At 47.2% G+C, this 21,679-nt stretch overlaps 1 protein-coding gene across 3 annotated transcripts in view; it reads right to left on the bottom strand.

Annotated features, from left to right (window-relative positions):
- The window catches only part of LOC138583121 (fibulin-7-like), a 94,837-nt gene that overhangs the window by 57,338 nt on the left and 15,820 nt on the right, over positions 1–21,679 (bottom strand). For 2 of the 3 annotated variants that reach the window (XM_069655084.1, XM_069655101.1), the window contains exon 2: positions 2,681–2,837. In XM_069655084.1, the coding sequence (XP_069511185.1) occupies positions 2,681–2,837 (157 nt within the window). The remainder of the gene's footprint in view (positions 1–2,680; positions 2,838–21,679) is intronic. The other variant, XM_069655093.1, reaches the window with a different exon arrangement.

The following is a 21,679-nucleotide window of genomic DNA, read 5'->3' as shown; positions in this document are numbered from 1 at the left end:
AGGAAAGACCCCAGTTAGTACGGCAAGGGGCATGTGCTTGCAAAAGTATAAGAAAGCCCTTGTCAACTGATTCAATCTGCTGAGTATCTGCAATTTAGATTTTCTCACGCAGAGTTCTAAAGGGGAGGTGTAATGTGTGAATTGAAAAAAAACAAATCCATGAAAGATCCTAATCGGGGCTGAATCCCAATTGATCTCTATGGAATAGGTTGCTATTGAACTATTAATTGTATTTTGTGGATGGTTAAGGTTCTTACATTTAGGTGTTCAACTGAATTAGTCTCAATCTATAAGAATGGTGGGCAACATCTTTTTTCAAAACATTCTCCCAACATACATGTTGGACGCCTGGTGAAAATTGTTTGGGAAAGCCTTTTTTTATTTTATAATTATTTTTAAAAAGTGTTCATTTATAACAAGCTTAATACCCGGAGTGGTTTCTAAGCGTTGATCGGGATTCGAACCTGTGTTGTCCTGCATTGTCTTGCTTCCAAGACAAACGTGTTGCCCCTGAGTTATCCTTCCACAATTTATAGAATATGGTAGCTGCTCCTGCTTTTCCCACTTCGGGCTAGTTGACGTAGGCAAAGTATACTGACGGGCCAGGGTTTAATTTGAAATTGATAATATATGAGACTAGATGGAAATGTCAACTCTTCGTTGCCAACATTGACTTAAAGGCCACTTTTGATTCTATAAATAGATTAACATTTTTGGTAATGTTGATAGAAATGTTATTCCAAACCTATTAAAATGACTTGATCATTAAATTGCAATGATAGTGTAGGAAAGATGCAGACCTGTGGTTGACACAACAGATTCCATTAAATTACTAACAGTGTTTGTCAGAAATGTGCCCTAGCACCAACACTATTAACTATTTATTTATCTATCTATGAGAAAGAAGCAGCAGCAGCAGTGAGGATAAAGGATGATGTCCCTACCGATGGGTGGAGAGTCCCCAGTGCTAACCCGTCTTTTTGGTATCTGGTCCTTGCATCGAATGCAATAGCATCGAATGCCATACCAGAGGGAAAAAAAGCATCGAAAAAAAAGAATTGAATGCTTTTTTTTTTTTAAAAAAAGGTAAAGTGTTTAGTTTAATAAAAATGGGTTTTAAAGGTTAAAAAAGGGGGTTGGGGGAAGGACGCCCCCCCCCATTAAAAAAACATTTTTTAAATGTATTTGATGCTTTTTTGTTCCTATGCTTTTTTTTCTCTGGTATGGCATTCGATGCTATTGCATTCGATACAACGACCATAAACCGCCTTTTTGCAGATGATGCAGTTCTACCCATACAGAGGGATTCCTAGAAAAAGGATGGTCTCACTCGCAGGAAAGCAGAGCCAAAAGATTAAGACCTTAATGTAGCTAAGACAAAGCTCATGGTGGTGTGTTTGTGGGGAAACGAGAGAATATTTACAATGGCGTTCATCTTTACAATGAGAAATGTGAAAGAATAAACCTTTGGGTATGTTGTTAGCATTTGATTTGATTCCAACACTGAGGGAAATCGACCATCTGCAAGCAAAACTGTCCTTATCCTCTGCCGTCAGTGGTATATTTTCATTTGTCAGGACATTTTTCAGGCATTCTCTAAAAGTAGCGTTTGGCATCTATAAGACGAAAGACACCACTGAATTGTGGGGTCACTCCAACCTCTTATGTAACTTGTAGAGAAGCCTTACTTCACATCTGCCTTGTCAGTCAGCCCGGCCACTGCTACTATTCACAGGCTTGAGGAACTAGTGGGATTCAAACACACAGTTTGGTGGGTGCGTATACAGAGCAACCCAGAGCAAAAAATGGGCCCTAGTTGAAACATGTTCACCTTTTGCTGTATTAGTTTGGCCTTTCACATCTTTGCTTGACTAGCTCAATCCTACTGGCAAGATTTATCCAGATACCAAAGCAAGCCTAGTCCCTGATCAAATGTCTGTTTTGTTTTCAATCCGAAAACCCGAGGTACATGTATTTTGTTTGAATGAGCGCGACTTGCACATGCCATCCCGTTCATTTAAACAAAATACTTACCAAAGATGGCCACCATGGTGATGGAAGGCGGGGTTCCATGCAGAGCCCCTCTTCCATTTCGATAGCACTGGCAGGGATGCGGAGCGGCGGCCCACACCGCGAAAGGATTGTGTAAGTGGGGCAGTAGGTAGGAGGTGATCGGAGGGGTGAGTGGAACGGAGAGGGGAAGATGGGGGAAAAGGGGGTGGCATGGAGAGCAGCCTTCAGGTTGATCAGAACACAGGCTTGGATCGTGGGATTCATCCTGCACGCTAGGGCCTTAACGATGGGCCACAGCGCAGTTACTACCCGATCTGGCAGGCTGGTTCACGTGTTATTGTTATTAGCAGGCCAGGTTTTTAATCCAAAAACCTGGGGTGCTGACAGCAATGTATTTTGTTTGAATGAACGGATGCTTGTTACTGCGTGTTTCCTTTGCCGTTTCATTGTTCCTGTAACAGATATTACGTCACCCCATTGCCTAAAACCCGTACACTTTCATGTACTGCTTAACATGAGGAGACAACCACTGGGTGGTTGAGGAGGGGTCAGCCAGCAGGTGTGATTGGGGGGTGTCTACAGTGTGTGAAACATATGCTACTTGAAGAGGAGCGCCTTGACCTCCATTTTGAATTGCCTGGTGCTGTTTATGGAACTGAGGAATTACCGTTACTTTTTGAGGCCTGCTTCTGAAGGTCACTCTGCAGGGCAGTCAAGACTTTCTTCATGCTTCGCACACCCTGCAGGTAGGTGGCCTCTTGGGTCGAGAGCACTTTCTGCATCTGTCGTACTGCACTCATCACTTGGTGCTTCGTCACACATACCTGGAGAGGACAAGAAAAATAGTGCCTTTAAAACCTATCAGAGCAAGGCAGAGGAGTGGCATGTTGGAGGATAAAAGGACTCAGTGGACAGTGCCTGTGGATTGGTCAATTAGCCAGACACTGATAAGGAGACCATGAAACAGATTGCCGACATAAAGGGGGGCTTCAGAGCACTGTACAATGAATAACATGCAAAGGAAGCTTTATAGACATACAGCATTTTGTAAATATTATTAACATGGGTTTTTATTGGCCTTGGTGCCTGGTTCCTCCAGCTTCTAAGAAAAGTTATTGTAGGTGTTTTTATTTCCCAATTTAGTGGCACCCAATGTATCTACAAAGATAAACGTAGAGGAGCCCTCCAGGTACTGTGTGCTCACGTAATGATCATCCAGACCTATCAAATTATATAAATCAGTAGACCTGTACCAAGCACATGTCTGAACTTATTTCTAGAATGAGTAGTGAGGAAAACAGATTCATGTGTAAGGTGCCAGTGCATTTCAGACGATTGTCCCTCTTCAGGGATGAATCTGTGTACTCTTTTCCCAAACGAATGAATCATCAATCATTTGCCAGTATTGGAGAGAAAAAGCATAGAAACGGTGTGACTGGAGTACAGCCTAGTGGGTTCCTTCCAATCCACTCACATCGGAGTGCTCCAGAATGTTCCTGTTCCCGATCAACGGTCTGCAGATTGGAAGGAACCTGCGAGGCAGGACTCTAGTGATACAGGTGCTCTACTTTTTTTGCACAGTACCTGGAGGGGTTCTCTAGGTTTATCGTTGTTCATTATTCATTGTGCCTTGGTGTCAAAGGCATTTTCATTGTGGTGGTCTCTACATGTTCAAACTCAACCCAAACATTTTTTAAACTGGATTGGTTTTACGGGATGTGTCGAACATCTTCCAGATTTATCACTTAATCTATCAACCTCAGAAAGATGAGCAACTGAGTTGTCCTTGTCTCAAACAGATGAACTGCCTGCTGCTCGCTGGCCATATGTCTAAGGTGAGCCTTTGATTGCTGAGCTATCCTTGAGCTCAGGAAACACGCATGGATGGTCAGAGAGACCCAGAAAAGCCTTGCACAGATATGTCAACACAAAAGGCTCTTGCCTGTGTGAATCTCAACAGTGAGTGAGTAAGTACAGCCATCTGGCACGGGGCGGGACACTTTTTGCTCAAGTCCCTTTATGTTTCCTACGGACCTTGACTGGTGCATGTTTCCTACAGACCTTGACTGGTGCATGTTTCCTTTAGACCTTGACTGGTGCATGTTTCCTTTAGACCTTGACTGGTGCTGTGTAAGATCCTCAGGTCCAGACAGCCAGTGCCTTGATTGTGATAGCTTTAGAAAATGATGATGATGGGTTTAGAATTGGAATTGGTATCTTGTCGGTGGCCATAAGCCGTTGTGTATAGTCGCTACGATGCATGCTTCTTCTGGGCCTCCTCGCACACCTTCCAACGGTCAAAGGACCAGTTAGGCCCCCATTTTGTGCTTGCAGTTAAGAAGTATAAAACATGCTAACTCCCTCCCTCACCTCATGTTTCTATCGCATGTGTTTGTCTAGAAATATGGGGTAAAACCGCATAGAGTAATTAATGCTCTAGTACTGCATGGGGTGCATGAAACATATACTTCAACTGAAAATGTAGCTCAAACCAAAGCCAAGCCAACACGTGAGTCAATTTGTCTTTTGTTGCATTTGGGCCTTTTTGACATGGCCCACCATTGTCATCTTCCTTTCATGCAACACTGATTCTTTGCGGATCCTGTGTGTGTGTGTGAATTTCATTTTATTGCAAGCGGAATTACCACAAACGATGCAATTACAGGTAACTTACCGCCTTTTCACCACATTCACAGGCTCGAACACTGCAAACAAGGAACCTGAGCGAATAGCAAGTTTCTTCAGAGTCTTCCCAAACCATGACGTGCTCACTAATATCCCCACCAGGTCAGCACAAGCAACCTCAGGGATGATTAGAAAGGCATATCTGAGATCCGAAATCGCCAACATGCCAGTTATATGCTTTGTTCCATCCATTGGACACAAGCTAACCCCAACTTCAAGGGCCTAACAATCCCAATCCCTACACAATTATCCTCAAAGGTAGAGACAAAGGGAAAGTGACCAAAGGATCCTCTCCACACAACCAAGGATGACTTACATTGGTACTCTAGTTAGCACTGCTAACTCTAGCTCACATTGCTCAGGTGGTCCAACCATGAATTTTAGCTGCGTTTTGGGATACAGATCCCTATCTCCGTAAAAGCAACTGACGACGCATAGGTTTTTCACCTGTACGGATTACATGAGAATGGCCGGACAATGGTCTGTCTGCTTCCAGAATTGAGCATAGCTTGAACAGGACGGCCTTCCAGCACGACTGGCAGATAGTAGGTTTTCCCTGGTCACATCTGAGCGAGGGGTTCTGCCTCTTAAGCCTTTTCGGTTGATCGTCTGATATTCAGGCTCCAGCCATCAGTTACTTTCCAATTTGATGGTGGAAATGTGGCCCATGACAAGCATTTTATTCGGACAATTTCAGCCAAATATCCAACGAGTCCAAAGTTATTTGCAATAGAAAATTCGCAAAAGTCAGTGATTCATAGGTTTCACCTTAACTATGGGGCGGCGTCCATCGCCCTATAATGTTTCCATTTCTCTTTCATATGTCTCCATACTGGTCATCTCTCTAGGTGTGTTCCTGCCCCTCTACTGCTTTTTGCTGTGCACCCCTACCCTGTGTATATGTGTAGCCATGAGCCGCTACCTTGTGCCTCTTTATATCCCTGTAGTTTCTCGAGAGTCTACATTTGCCCTATTACCATCAGACATATTCTCTATAGTGCAGATACATTTTGACTCCCGGTGACATGCAGAGTTTTCCCCATGCCAGCCAATGGGGCTTGTTCTTTTAATGTGGAAGCGAAATACAGGTAAAGGCATTCAATGTTTTGTGAAATTCCACTGGAATGCTGTCATTTTTCCTAAAAACCTTCTGTAGGAACCTTGCACTTGAGTGTGCATGCCTATGGGGATTCCACCATTTCAAGCCCCATGTAATGATTTAATTCACATGGATTGTGCCCCATTGTCTTGTGCCAGCAGCATGTCGCGTGAACGAATGTGCAAAGATGGCCGCCACGTTTGCTTTAGAGGCAGCCATTGCAGATTTCCATTATGCATATGCGTGCAAGATAGGATTACCACTGACTCGTTGCATGCATGCAGTGGGATGCACGGAAACCCAGCTTGGCCCAAGGTTCTCATGTCTTTCACTGCACACATGTAATGCATCCCTGATCCTTCTTTGCTGTGCGTGGAGACAGATCAGAATTGCAGTAAAGAGCTGCTATGCCGATGAAGTTTCCGTCATGCTGTTTACTACGATTCATCCGTAGGCCTCAGGAGGAGCCTCTGTTTGTAAATAGCCTCACATTTCCTTTGTTGGTCCATGCCCTTCTTGTGGATGGTTGCATCCTTTATGGAGCAGCAATCAGTCCTAATCCATGTTGTTCCACATGTGCTGATATGCCACCAAAGCCTATGTGTGCTTGCCATGCCCCCTAATGGATCAAAGTACTATTGAATTACTTGTATGATCCATGTTCCCTCAGCCCCCTTCCTGTTCACTGTGCAATCCAGCGCTTAATTTGTGCCGGTGTTTGCTGGTGGCCAACACTGGCACTATTTTTTCGGAACCAGCACTCTTTGTACAGCTGCTGAGCTGCCCTTGGTCACATTCGGTCCTAATGGCCTGCAATGCAAACAGGTTAACAAGGCCCCCTGTCCTCCAGTCGCTGCACACGCCTGAAAAGTCAAAACTTTCCCAGCCGGGCCGTCCAATGGCAGCGGTACGGGGGCTGTCAGTCACAGGTGAGGAGTGAGAAGGGGAGAGGGCAGGGAGAGACGGGAGGAAAGCCAAAGTCAGGAAGCTGCTGGAAGGAATGGGGGCAGGGCTCTGCTGGGCCTCATTGCTGCAGTGCGCGACAGTTGTAAAGCAGCTCCTGGGGCCACGGCTGCTTTGGCCAGTCAGCCTTGGGTCAAAGGGCAGCGCTGTGTAGTGGTGCTTCTGCATGCTTCGTGAGCGCTGTGCTGTGCACACATCACCGGACATACCCTGGAGGAACTCGTTAATTAGCTGCATGTTTTCAGGCATTAAAAAGAATGTCTCCAGAAACGGCAGGGCTATCTCCAATCTGAAGTCTCCTGCACTCCACCCGCGATCCAACAGTGTTGCACTTGCTTGTCGATTTCCTGAGTCTTCACTCGGCTCCTTTCAGCCCCTGGTCGAGTAAAGAAGTTGTAAAGTGAGATGAGGTAAAACTAAGAGTCGGGCCAGGCAGCTTACCGGCCCGTACTTTGCCGTAATGTGTGCGCGTGCAGATGCGGAAAATGTCATGATCTGCTTCAAAAAGTATCTGAATACCAACTTAAAAGAAATCCTGTTTCTGCATAATTTGTGTTGGTCACACAGTACAGCATTTTGAAATCGAGCCAAAACGTGCAGCAGCAGCGATTTCAAAATCCGTTCTTTTATCTTTCTCCTCCCCCAAGTGATTAATACAAACACTGTTTGGGCATTTTGTTTTGTCATTGTGCTTGAAGTGCACACGGCTAAGAGATACAGCTTGACCTCGAAAAGAGGTGAACTGGAACTGGGAAATTGCAATTAAAATTCGTTGGTTGAGGATGATTGTACTTACTTTCAAGTCTGCCATTTTAAATCTCATCATCTCAGAAATGGCAAATCACCATACTTAAGGTCTATGTAGGACGGATGCTTCCTTTCATTGCTTTAAAACTTGTATGTTCTCTTTTGCGTCAATGCACTTTGCATGGTGCGAGATTAGAGACTGGTGTGCATATAAAGCCAAAATCCTTTTCAGCAGTAACATGCAAACAGCGGGATTTCTATTCATGTGACTGCATTAGCTCTACCCATTTCCATAATTGCCGGTGTAGAATTACATCCAGAAACTGCCCCATAGTCATGCTAGTCATGCTCGGTACTGCCCCATAGTCATGCTCGGTACTGCCCCATAGTCATGCTAGTCATGCTCGGTACTGCCCCATAGTCATGCTCGGTACTGCCCCATAGTCATGCTAGTCATGCTCGGTCCTGCCCCATAGTCATGCTAGTCATGCTCGGTACTGCCCCATAGTCATGCTAGTCATGCTCGGTACTGCCCCATAGTCATGCTAGTCATGCTCGGAACTGCCCCATAGTCATGCTAGTCATGCTTGGTACTGCCCCATAGTCATGCTAGTCATGCTCGGTAATGCTGAGACAAACAATGAGCGCGATATGAATATACCCGGGCCTGCATGCTTTCAATTTGTTTTAAATCCCGGAATATGGTGCTCTTCGCTGTTGTCAAACATTTGCATAGCATATTTAATCACCTACTTCAAATTAATGACTTTAAGGGCCGTAATATTAGCAGAATGGTGTTGTTAGAACAATGTAATCTTTTCGCTCCAGACATCTTCGCATGTTAGCACACTAGCATCTGTTGTCAAGGCAACACTAAACCAGCCAGTCTCCAAAACGCCTGGCCTGTGAGGGCTGCTGGGCTGATCAATATGTGAACCCTCTCATTAGAGAAGGGACGCAGCCTGACAGGGAGGGAAACGTGCCACAGTGCGGGACAGCCACGAGTGAAGCTACATGATGTATTCCAACCTGTCTACCTTTAGCCCATCTGAAGTGGGATAGCAATGTGCATGTGTGTTTATAAGTCAGTTGCTCATATGTGATTTGGTTACAGGTGAATTATGTCACGGCTGCACTGACTGTGCCTAACCATGGGGTAGAAGTGGAAAAAAGGAACTAGTGGTACTCTGGCTGCAATTGCATCCAAAAAGAAGGGAGTGGGATGGTCGGACAGATGGTGGTGGGGTAAGCGCGGGGGGGGCGGTAAGGGGCGACATGTTTGCTGACCAGGATCACATACTTTGGCTTAAATAGTTGGATTTCAAGGTCTATACTCTACATTAATAATGTCTTGTAGAGTTTACTTACACAAAACACAAATTGCATAATAAAGTCACATGACAGCATTTCATTCATTATAGCAACATGTTAAGCCAAAAGAATATCCTTTAAGTCCCAGAATGCAAGATAATGACAACCCGGAAAATCTAGTTAATCCCACGGTACTTTCAGTGATTTAAGACATGCAATAAAAGAACTGGTTTAATAAAGAAAGATAGATATGTGTGCTCCTTCCCCATCCATCCCACTACTAGCCTGTGCCGGCAGTTGCTACAGCGCCAAACATGTGACATGGAGGCGCAGCAGTGTGATGGGCTGGTGGTGGGCCGATCTAGCACTGAGCTGGGCCGTCAGCGCCGCCGGGGCCGACCTTAGGGACCCAAGATTTTTTGGGCCCTGGAACTTATTTTTTTTACAAATTAAGCACTGGCAATGACAGCAGACATTAACGTGTGGATTCTTGTTTTGGCTAGAGTGAGACTGCCCACCTCTAATGATTTTCTTGAATGTAATCACATAGCCTTTCGCTTCGGGCCATAACTTGGGAGCGGGTCATTATCCCAAGCGATAATGACCCCTCCCGAGGTCTATTAGCACAATGGGCTTCTAGCAATAAAGATTTTGGAATTGTCATGGTGAATTAAAATATGTTATTTTAATAATGCGTAACGCACATCAAATATGTTAGTAAATCAAATGTTTCATTTTGTAATTTTTAAATAACTAGGTTGTCTTTCTAAAGAAAGAATTTGAATTGTAAACTTGGTTGAACTGGAACACCATTGTTCCGTGTTTTAGCTTTCACTTTGTTGTGTTAAATAAGGTTTGAGAGTCTTGTTGAAAGAAATCTTGATGGGAAATTGGTTTGCTGTTTCTTGAATGCAGAAAAAATGTTTTGGTTGAATCCCTTGCTGCTTCTTAAGTCAGAATGTCTGGAGTGCAATCAATACAAGTAATTTCGAGCATTCTGATGGAGGCCAATAATGACTACCATGTGCTAATATATTTTATAAGACCATCATTTGACAAAACACTGGAACCTTTATGTGTACAATACAATAGACAATCAGAGTCTTTTGGCTCCTTCTTTCTTGATGGGGAGTTCCCAAAACCAGCCGCACCCCCAAGCCCTATGTCCTTCATTACATATCCTGCTGTCCAACCCGCCCCCATCATCCATTCTCGCCTGGGCCCAAATAAAGTCTCGCCAGCTGGGAATTTAAGATCATAATCTAGTAATGGTGACCAGATTGAAATTGATGTAGTTTTCCCTCCTTTGAGGCAGTCACCTTCTCCGCCACCAACACATCCAAGACCTTAATCCACCATAGCCTTCTGCCGCTTTCCAGCACCGAGCTATGGTAATACGTGCTGACAGCAGCTACTGTGTCAACAGCTTTGCCCGGGCCCCAGATTTCGGATATACCCCCTCATACGGAGCCCCCAGGAGCAAGGTTTTAAGACACATAGCAAGTTTACTACCCGTGATAGCTTCTATGGTTTGCACAATGGTCTCCCAAAAGATTGAATCAGGGGACAATCCCACGACATGTGGAAATAAGAGACATGAGCTCCACAGTTCCGCCAGCAAGTAGGGGGAATTGAGGCCTGGAAGTGGTGTATCTGTGCCGGGGGGTAGTACAAGCGAGCCAACAATTTTAACGCATTCATTGTTTGTCACACATCTGTAAGAGGCATGGCCTGTAGCCCAAATCTCTGCCCATTCTACATCTTCCAATTGGTGGCCCAAGTCTGCTTCCCATCGGGTCATATAGTCCGGGCGCAAGGGATTAGAAGATCTTCTCTCAGCAGTTTATAGTTTCGAAATCCTGCCCTTTTCCAGGCCCTCCCAGGTGGTCAATTCAAGAGGGCCTTTTGGCTTAATTCGGGGTGTCTGATCCAATGACATAATTGGGAGTATGGGAACCTGTCTGACTCCGAGAGGTGGAACAGCCTTTTACAGTCCTCAAATGAGCGTGGTTGACCCTCCTCAAACAACTGTCCTAGTGTACGTCGGCCCCCCTCTTTCCATCGCCAGAATGCCGCCAGATGCATGGCCGGAGAGAAGGCGGGGTTGCCAAAAACTGGAGACAGTGAGCCAGTACCCCCAGTGATGTTTTTCCTCCTCAATACCTCGTCCCATGCCTTTAGGGTAGTTTCCGTTGATGAGAACAGGTGCGGCTTTTGCTTTCGTGCCATATGGGGATGAAAGGTAAGAAGCGGAGGGGGAGATAACTTTTGGATTGCTCAATCTCCATCCACCTCGGTGCGGGAGCTTCGGCCAACCATGTAAATAAGTGGGAGAGCTGGGCCACCTCCGCATACCTCTGTAGATTGGGAACCCTCAGAACCCCAGTCGGGATCCACCCATCATCACCTTCTTGGGGATTATAGATTTGTTTACCCCGCCATATGAAACCCAGGAGTTTACGTTGGAGCCGGTTTAGTATTAATTTCGGAACTTCCACTGGGAGGGATAAACAACAGTATAGCAAGCGAGGGAGGAGGTTCATTTTTACTGACATAATCCATCCCATTAGAGAGATTTTCTGCCCATCTTTCCAGATCCTTTTCCAATGACTTAAGGGGGGGGGGGGGATTGGCCCTGTAGAGGTCCGTCGGAGATGCATTAAGCCGGACCCCTAAATATTCAATGGAAGTAGTGTCCCAGTGGATTGGGCAGAGTGTTTGGAGAGAAGTGATATCCTGAGGTGAGAGACCCAACCCTAGCGCCACTGATTTTCCAAAATGTATTTTAAATCTGGCTACTTGGCCAAAAGCTCGGAATTCCTGTAAGGCTGTCTGCAGGGAAGGCTGAATGTTAGTGATGGAAAGCAGTACATCGTCAACATATAAGGATACCTTGTGGGGAGAATCAGAAGCCCCTGCCCCTGAATCGTGTCATTCTTACATATGTGCCGTGCCATAGGATCCCTTATAAGGGAAAACAGAAGGGGGGAAAGAGGGTATCCCTGTCATGGGCCACAAGAAAGGGGACTGGGGGGTGAACGTTCCCGGTTAACCTGGAGGGAGGTATTCGGGGAGAAGTATTCGGTGGCTATTTTCCTAAATTGGGGGCCGAAGGCAAAAGCCTCTAGTGTTAGGTGCATGAAGGACCAGACCACATTATCAAACGCCTTTGTTGCAGCTAAAGCTAAGAGGGCCAATTTCCCATTGCTCTTAGTGGTGGACTCAATTAAATTTACCGCCCGCCTGATGTTGTCCCCTGTTTTCCTACCCTGAATAAAGCCCATTTGATCGGCGTCGATCAGTGTGAGAAGGAGTGGGGCTGGGCAATTTGGCATGACCTTTTAGTAGATGTTAGCATCGATGTTCAAGAGCGAAATCGGCCTATAAGAGGCACACTCTCTAGATCCTTGCCGCATTTCAATAGTAGTATCGTAGTATAGGCTTGCAAAGAGGGAGTTACACTTCCCACTTCTTGGAATGAGTTAAAGAGGGCTGTTAGGGGAGAGAGCAGTTGACCACTAAACAGTTTATAAAATTTGGGAGAGAATCCATCCGGGCCAGTGGCTCGGAGCTTCAAAGATCTAATTACTGCCTCCCCTTCCTCCTGTCGGATTGGCACTTCCTTCGCCTCCATATGTTCCTGGGCTAAATGTGTTAGGGACACCTCCGCAATGTATTGTTTCTGGGCTGGAGCCGAACTACATGGGCTAGACATGGTCTCCAATAAGTGAGCCTGTCCTAGTCGTAGTTTGTCTTGCTCCCCATATTGGGTTCCCCCATGTTGGTCTTTAAGACCTATGATGAAATTTCGTTTCCTGGCCTTCGCCAGTTCCCTTGCCAAGAGTTGGTTGGCCTTGTTGCTTTTTGCATAGTATCCCTGTCTGACAGACATCAGGGTTTGTGCCATCTCCTCCGCATATAGGGTCTCTAATTTATTTTGAGCTATACGGAGGGCTGAATGGACTTTAGGCAACCTGCCCTTTTTATATTTGCTTTCAATTTCGAAGAATTCCTGTTCCAGGAGCAGCCTAGTTTGTTTTTTCCGTTTGTGATATGCCGCTGTGTGTGCTATTAAAATCCCCCTGATGACTGCCTTCATGGCGTCCCATGTTATTCCTGGAGAGGTTAGCTCCGTGGGGTTCTCTCAGAAGTAATCCCTAATTGCTTTTCGCTACCCCGTCCCTTAGAGCCACATTGTTCAAGATTGGGTCATATAGACGCCATTGTGGTCTGGGTACCGGGGATGAGTTCCAAGCCCTCACTTGTAATAGTACTGGGGCATGGTCCATAAGAACCTTTGGGGCAATACACACTTTGTTTGTAAATGACAAAAGCTGGAGTGAAGCTAGGAGCAGGTTTCCTCTGGGTGAAGTACTCTCCAGGTATCTATGACACCCAGCGATCTGAACAAATGAAGGATACCCAAGGCTATCTTATAATCTCTGAGGGATGGAGCATGTGCCTTTTCCTTGTCCGGGTCAGGGACACTGTTGAAGTCCCCCCCAATAACAACCTGGCCCTCTAGAAAAGGGAAGAGGGATGTTTCCAGACCCGCTAGGAAGTGTTCCTGACCCTCATTCGGGGTGTAGATCGAGATCAATTAATATAATTGACCCAAGAGCAAACCTTTTACTCCTACAAACTGGCCTCCTGGGTCTTTGATAGTGTCCAGCTCTTCAAATTGAGTGTCCCTTACCACCAGAATTGCTGTCCTCCCACCCCCTTTTTGAGCCCCTGGATGCCAGAAATTGCTTTGGGAAGTCTCTGTTTCGAAGGCAGGTATAGTCCTCTGCGAGGAGATGGGTTTCCTGAATGAATGTCACAGTACCCTCTAGGTCCTTCAGTCGTTTCTGAATGGCTTTTCGTTTTACGGGAGAGTTGAGAACCTTGACGTTCAAAAAGACAAAGTTCACAATCTGGTGTGGTATCTCTGGGTTCTCCTCTGTCACCAGGGCAGGAGAGGAGGGACAAGTTTGCAGAAGCTGCCATCCAGTGTGTGGGAATATCTGCTCTCGCGCTCCAACCAGAATCTTAACCAAAGAAAATACACACAACACCAAACCGAGTCGGAACCTTGGACTACAAACTTTCTGACTGCCATAAACTGTCGGCAGAACACCCCAATGACCTTCAGAGGACATTTTCCTTGAGGTCCGGCTTGGACCATGCAAAGCCCGTCTGCAGTACCACGAAATTCAATGTTTCCCTGCTGCCAGTTGTTTGAGCTTTGTGGGTGTCGGAGGTATGCTGCTAATGACGTCATCGCCACCGGTTCACCAGGGTCAGGTGTGTGAAGGTAGCTTACTCAAGTTGCGGCCCCTCTGGATTTTCGACCAGGCCGCCCACCTATCTTTGGGTATGAGGCCTTCTGCTCCTGCGAGAGTGTCGGGAGAGGGGTCACCTCCCCACCCCCGTCCAGCGAGGAGGTGTTCTGGATCCCTTCTGCATCCTCCAAGCATGAGATCGATCGGGGGACCCCTTTAAAGGAGAACTGGACGGGGTAGGAAACAGCGAGCAGTTCTTGATCTTTTGATCCCGCAAGAACAGAGTTAGCGGTCGTAGAGCTCTTTGCTTCTGTATTGTTGTTGTCGCCAAATCTTGGAAGATCTGAAGGGGCGACCCTTGAAACGTCAGCTCATCCCGGGTGCAACCCATCGCCAAGATTTCTTGTTTTCGTTATATAGAAGTGGACTCGGGTGATTACATCCTGGGGATACTCTGACTCAAGCCCCCTGCGTGTGCGGAGTCTATGGGTGTGGTCTACAAGGATGCTGGGATTTCTCAAGGTATGGAAGGAGGGATTGAAACAGATCCCCTACTTACTCCGCTAGGTCTTGATATTGAATCGAGGAGGGCACACCTCTAATTCAGAGATTATTTCTTTGGGCCCTGTTCTCCAAGTCCTCCTGTTTATACTCCAGGATCTCGTTCCTGTCCGCTAGGGCCCTGGTCTTATGCTGTACGTCCAGTAGTGAGGCTACATGATCCAGAGTTTGATCCTCCACGTCCCCCAGTCTCTGTTCCAATTCCGTCACTCTTTGGTCTGTGTGTTCCAATTTAGTGGATAGCTCTGTCATGCAGCTGCGGGATTCAGCTTTAATGTCGAGCATAAACGCCTCAATGTCTTCCTTGGTAGCTAACTGTCCACAGGGGCCAGGCGAGGCTTGAGGAGGGGACATCAATGTTTCTGATTTTTTTCCCCTTCTCCACTGGGAGCAGCATGGTGGTAATGTCTGCGCTCTTTTGGGTTTTAGGGTGTTTGGACATGCTGACGGTTCTCTGGGTGCGGTATGTAGAGGTGCCACGTGCTATGGGTGGATTTATCTCCCAAATACCAGGGTTTCACCAACAGTCTGCCCCCCTTCCTCACGGGGGAACGGTAAAACACTGCCCCTGCACAGGTGGATGATGGTCCCCGCGTCCGGTGGTTCCAGAAGACGTTCCCAAAGTGAGGAGGCTCAGATCTGGGCGTCCCATGGATTTATTGCCGCCAGGAAAACATGAGACCAGGCCTATGCAGCAGGGGCAGGCACGCAGGCTTCAGGGGGTCCCTCGTTCCGTATATAGTGCCTGGTACTTCCCCCAGGGAGAAATGAGCTGCTGAAGTTGTCTCTGTGTCCCCTCTAATAACCCAGTAATTATGGGTAGATAGCCCTAAAGGCAAGGGGTGTGGGTGGTTATCCACTGATAGAAAGCAGGGTGGACCAGACAAAACAGCTCTCCTACCTTCTGAAGTGCCTCGGTCCACTGGCGTGCTGCCTGACTTCTGATTTGTGTGACTCTCAGTTTGTAAATGCTTCCCGCGATGAGGTGAGGGAGAGCAGAGGCCTGTTAATTATGGAGGAGGAGCACCAGTATTTCTGTGTTGTGCATCTCGTGGATCCAGCTTGTGATGGTTCCCCAGACTGAAACAGCTCTATCTGTCTGTGTTGCAGGGACCTCTGGAGCTGCAACTACCTCTGGTTATACAGTTCCTCCTCCCCCACCTGGGCGGGGTGTCATGTATCCCGGGGCCCTGATGTGTAGCTCTGTCCCGCCCGTGGACCGATGACCCACCTTGCGGGGTCTACCGCAGGCCGGGGTGCAGGAGGTATGCTCTGCGGGACCTGGGAGTCTGCCGGCAAAGGCTCGGCTACGAAAGCGGTGCTAGCGTCTCATCTGTGGGACTATGCCGGTGTCTTTGAGGGCTCTGTGCCGTTTATTCCTTTTGGATTGTGAGCCGCCCACCGGAGTTGCCGGGTCGCTGTCCGCAGAGTGTCAGCAGAGCGGAGAGTGGTTGTTCTATCTCCCGCCTGCTCCTCCACGGATGATGTGTTTGCCCGCAGTGTTATTCGCGCCTCAGTGCAATTTTAGCATGTCGCCTCAGGACCTCCCCCGACTCTGTTTTCGAGCATTTCAGGACTTGCACAGCACCTTTAAAGAGGAAGTGCTGGTGTTTCAGACTTCGGCATCGAATGGGAGCTTAATTTATTCCTCATATCAACGGGCTTTGCACGGAGGCCATCAGCAGAGCTGCCACATTGGTGGCACTGCTGGCCACGCCCCCAGATTCCGTATTTTTTAAATCTTTATTTCATTGGAACACTTGGAAAGGAAACACATTACAGAAAGGAAAACATGTGAATAAGCACCAGTGAGAGGGGAGAGTTCCCCGACCCCCAGGAAGGCAACACAATGTACATAACACTGTATACAAAAGGCACAATAAGTACTAGTAACAACCATGACAAGGGAAAATAAATTGACAATATATACAACACAACCGCACATCTCTCCGAATTTCCCTCTAGACCTCCCACCCCCCCCCCACAAATCAAATTAATGTAAAGTGGTCCAACTGCAAGGGTTTGGCAATCGCCCCGAAATTAGTCATGAAGCGGCTACCAGTCACGCACGTAGCCAAGGAGCTGGCCCTCTATGGATGATGGGATTTTTCTCTGCTGAGGTAATCTCCGACAACTTCTACCACTACATATTTATCTACAGCCAGCAACGGTCTCCCAGGTTCTAGCTAGGAAGAGTCTAGCGGTGGTGAAAAGGTGAATAATGAGTGAAGATTTATAACCCTTTATGGGATAAATTCCCTCCACCACTTCCCCCAATAACATTACCCATGGGTCCCATGGTAACCCGTGCTCCTGTAACGTGTTTGATGAGAGCCAGGACCTCTTTTCAGAAGATATGGGCCTTCCCACACTTCCACCAAAGGTGAATGAGATCCTCCTTGCCTCACAGTTTCTCCAAACATAAGGGCGGGATAGATGAGTCAATATTGAGAAGGCAAACCAGGATCATATACCATCTGTATAAGATTTTACAAGCACACTTCTTATTCATCACACACTTAGAAGTAGTACTGGCCCTATGCAATATCCTTGTCCAAGATTCATCCTTGATAGGACCCTGAACGTCCCTTTCCTGTTGGGCCATGTAGTGGAGCCCGCCGGTGCATCAGGGCTCTCCAGAAGCTGGTACAGTATTGAAATGTTCTTCTTACTGATTCCCTTCCACATCAAGAATTCTGGTGCACAGGGTTGACGAGTCCCCGCCTTTCTAGTTAAAGCATCGGAGGCCCAATGATAGAGTTGAAAATAGTGTAGCCTTTCACTCTCTGCAACTCAGAAGTTTGTTTTGCACTCAATGAACATGCAAGAGGTCCCTCCTAATAGAACTGTGAAAGATGTGTGATGCCAATCCTGCCAGGCGGAATACGTCTTTGGTCAAAGCTCAGGAGAAAAACCAAGGTTACCCAAGATTGGGGAGAAGGTGCCCTGGCTTTCGGGAAGCTGCCGAAGCTTAACCCGCCCTGTCCCATTAGTATAGGGGGGTGAGGGTTGAGAAAAGATGGAAAACCTGATAGCGTCTAGCAAGGTGGTCAAGGAAAGGGAGTGTTTGCAGCCCCAGTTAGTGACAGACTGTTCTAATTCCCTCCAATGTGCACAGTGAGAACCCGAGGTCCAGTCCGGTATATGTGACAGATTTGCCACTATAATATCATTTAGGATATTTGGAGCATTCAGGCCCCCAGAAAATGTGTATGCTTGGAGAACCTGGCTTCATACTCTACATCAACCCAGATAAATGTCACCAATTGTTTTTGTAGCACATGGATATTAGATGGTGGGGATCCTGCCAGGATAGCGGACACGCTATAAAGCAAACGCAGGAGAATGTTTGATCACTGTAATCGGTCCGAGCCAAGAGATCTCCATATTGCCCATCTCCTGAGATTCTCCTCTAAGTGTGGAACAATGGGTGGAACATTCCCCTGGAACAAAGAGCTGTGTGAAGGTGTCAGGTGAATTTCCAAATAGTCAAACACTTCTTCATTCCACGTAAAGGGGAAATCACTTCTGAGCGCAGATATCATCTCCGACAGTTCAGAGTCAGTAAGGCTCACAGACTTCATCAAATTATTAACGAAACCCTTTGATTGCTGGGTCCTTTCGGATACAATTAGCCAATGGCTCCCTCACCACGGCAAAAATCAAAGGCGAGAGAATGCATACCTGGCACATTCCCCTAGAAATGGGAATGTACAGAGATAGGTGGCAGCTGATTTGGACTCTGGATCTAGGAGTCACATAACACACCATCATCATCTTTATAAAATTAGGTCCAGATTCAAAAGTATGGAGAGTAAGCCGCAAAAATCCCCAATGGACCCAGTTGAACGCCATGTTGGCATCCAGAGCCAGCACGGACATAGGAGTCACGCTACGACTTCCCAATTCAATCACATTGATGGCCTGCCTGATATTGTGAATTCCAGTCCATTATAAAACCAGTCTGATCCAGATCACCTATGGAAGGAAGGACCCCCGCTAGCCTAAACGACAATATGTTTGCATAGATGTTTGCATCAATATTGATAAGAGCTATCGGCTGATATGCACTTGGTAGTCTCCTTCCCTGGTTTCAGGATAAACTTGGTTAAGGACTTACCCATGGAACTTGTCACTAAGCCCGTCTCTAAAAAAAATATTGAATAGAGACCAGTGGGGTCAAGAGATGAGTTTGAAAAATCCTATAGAACTGGGTTGAAAAGCCATCGGGTCTGCCGTCTTTGCGTTCGTCAAAGACTGGATCGCTCTACTAACCTCTTCCGGTTTTCAGGGCCCTCAAGATCGTCCTGGACCGAGTGTGTGATTTTAGAAAGAGGGGCACGCTCTATATATTCCTGTTGTACATCAGGGGGGGAGGCTAAGGTGTCTCTGGTGAATAATCTATGGTAGAGGTCAGTGAAGGCTGCAAGCTTGCCCTCTTCTGTGTACTATAAAATGCCCACCTTGTTTGACATAATATAATTCCTAGATTTTAGCAGGCGCAGCTTGTATGTCAGCAATCTATTGGCCGTGTTACCATGAGAATACTAGTGTTGTTTGACATAGCTCAATGTGGTGGCTCTGTGTAGCTGCGCCTCCTTTTGAACTTTCCATTAACCCATTTGGGAATGCAAAAGCTCCCTTTCCTTAATCAGGGTTTCCAGGCTCTCCTTTGCCCTTCTTTTGGCATTAAAATATGGTACAGAATGGCTGATGAATTAACCACCACACTCCCCTCCGACGATAGCCTTAACAGAATCCCAATACCCCTCTTGGGGAGTCCCTCTATGAGCATTATCGAGGAAATAATTATCAATTTCCCCCGCTATTTCCCCAGTAGTGACGAGGTCTTGGAGTATGGGATTATACAGTTTCCAGTCTCAGGAAGGCAGATGTGCCACTCTGTTAATTCTTATAAAGGCCGTAATCGTAGCATGGTCGTTGTAAAGACTGGAGGGGGGTGTCTGTACTTCTAATCTCTATATGGTATAGGAGAGGCACAGAGGACCCCAGCCAAGATTCGCTATTATTGGTAACGTAGTCGAGCAATCAAGGCCTAGCTTCTCAGGAGGTGATGCAGGCTGGTTCTTAAGTACAGTGTAGTCCCCAAGCACCCACAAATGAATGTCCGCACACTGTATCGGTTAAAACACAGTCTTTATATAATTAATATTCAAAGGTATATACAGTATCACGATAACGCACTGTGTGCTCGGAAAATCAACAATGGTAAATATATACAGTTCTAAAGTGGTACCACAGCGATTATTAGATCTCATTAAAGTGCATCAACTATACGGTCAAAAAGTCACACAGATCAATAAAGAGGAAACCAGCAGGAGAGAGAGGAAGGAAAGCAAGATGGTTGAACAATTGGCAGAATACTGGTCATTACTGTAAAACACAGCTCTGTGTGGAGATCCCTCCACCTGGGCAACCTGTAAAGCAAAGATGTATCACAAGCCCAGTCCATATATTGTTCACCCTAGACTTCCCAATAGTTCTGCAACCCCAAAGTACCTGGCATTGTAGCGTTCCTCGTCTGGGAATCAACAGCCCTTCTTGAGTGCCCTCCCTTTAAGGCAGGAGTCACGGGACGTCGAACGTCTGACGGAGAACAGGTTGAGCTACGACAGTGAAGTGGCCGCGTCGTTCCTGGTGGTGCTCGTTGACGGGGAAGCATAAACGTCCTGCAAGGAAGAGGCGTGCGGGGCACCGCGGTGTCGATAGTTCTGGACTGCAAAGAGTTTGAAGAACTGTGGCCCAGTAAAGGTGTTGAGTCGTCTGCGTCTCTGTGGTCTTTGGGTGCTGGGAAAGCCACCGGCGGATGTTCCTTGGCGCGTTGACGATCAGGCCTTCTCCAGCAGGATACAGCGGCGACGATGCGGACGAGAGCGTCCTTGGATCAATGAAGTTCTTAGGCAACGGGAGCACGGCGGCTCCAGTCGGCGATGGCGGTCGTCGACAGTGGCGGACAACAGTCTGGGCGCTTCTCCTTGGAGTTCTGCAGCAGTCCCCGTATCGGGTTGGCAGCCTGTAGAAGGTCTGTCTACCAAGGAGCTTATGCAAAGATCAGCTGGTGTACGATGGTCCCCCGTAGCTCGGGAAGAGGGCGCCTTACTAGGTCCTCTCTGGGTCAGTCCTTGGACGCACAGCAGCTTTCAGATTGTGAAGGAGAGCAACAGCAATTCTTCTCGTCCAGCAGGGCTTCAAGGTCAAGCTTCAGTTACTCCAGTTACTCGTTGTAGTGGACTTCAGCTTCTGAACATGATTCCTAGCAGTGAGAGGTCCCCAGATATACTGTTGATCTCCCATTCATTCCGCTGGGTCATACTCAAGCATCCAATCATGACTAAGGGCATTCAGGCAGGCAGGCAGCCAATCAGGTACACGGTGCATTAAGGCCATTCACTTCTTTCCAGACACTCACAACAAGTTATGTGTATTGGAAAAAGTACTGACCCATTCAACACTCCACACTGCATTCATACCGGTTTCGGGCAGGGCTGTCTCAGTCATTGTGTCAAACACCAGATACTAGAGACCCACAACATAGAATGCGTATTCGTCACACACTCCATTCACCCAGGTCCCACCCACAGGCGTACCCACAACATACGGTCGTTGGGAAGGCTCCAGCCAGTCTGGTCGGCACTTCCCCACACTACCATATATGGAACTTCCACCCAACAGCCAGTCAGGGGGAAGGGACAGAGTCAGGGCTTCCTGGGACTTCGGGAAGATCAAGGTAACAGGCGAAGGAAGGCAAGAGGCCATGGGGGCCATTTTGTCTCCATCAGGAATCTATCGATTCCAATGACAGGGCCTGGGCATCCCAAAATGGAGGATGCTCAGGGCACCAGTCAATTCAGCACGGAGCTGCCACCAGCCCGTACCCTGCTCTGTGGGTCACACACATGTGCCCAAAAACATACACTAGGGGCACAGGGTTGCACCCCTACCCATGGGTGCCATAAGGGTATCCCATGGGTCTGTTCACCAAAACCAAAGGAGAGAGCTGCACCGCCAGGAGTCC

The sequence above is a fragment of the Ambystoma mexicanum genome, chromosome 1p (assembly GCF_040938575.1).
Source record: "Ambystoma mexicanum isolate Mex_15411 chromosome 1p, UKY_AmexF1_1, whole genome shotgun sequence".
Taxonomy (NCBI): Eukaryota; Metazoa; Chordata; class Amphibia; order Caudata; family Ambystomatidae; genus Ambystoma; species Ambystoma mexicanum.
The sequence above is the reverse complement of the archived record's forward strand: the minus strand, read 5'-3'. Positions and strand labels throughout refer to the sequence as shown.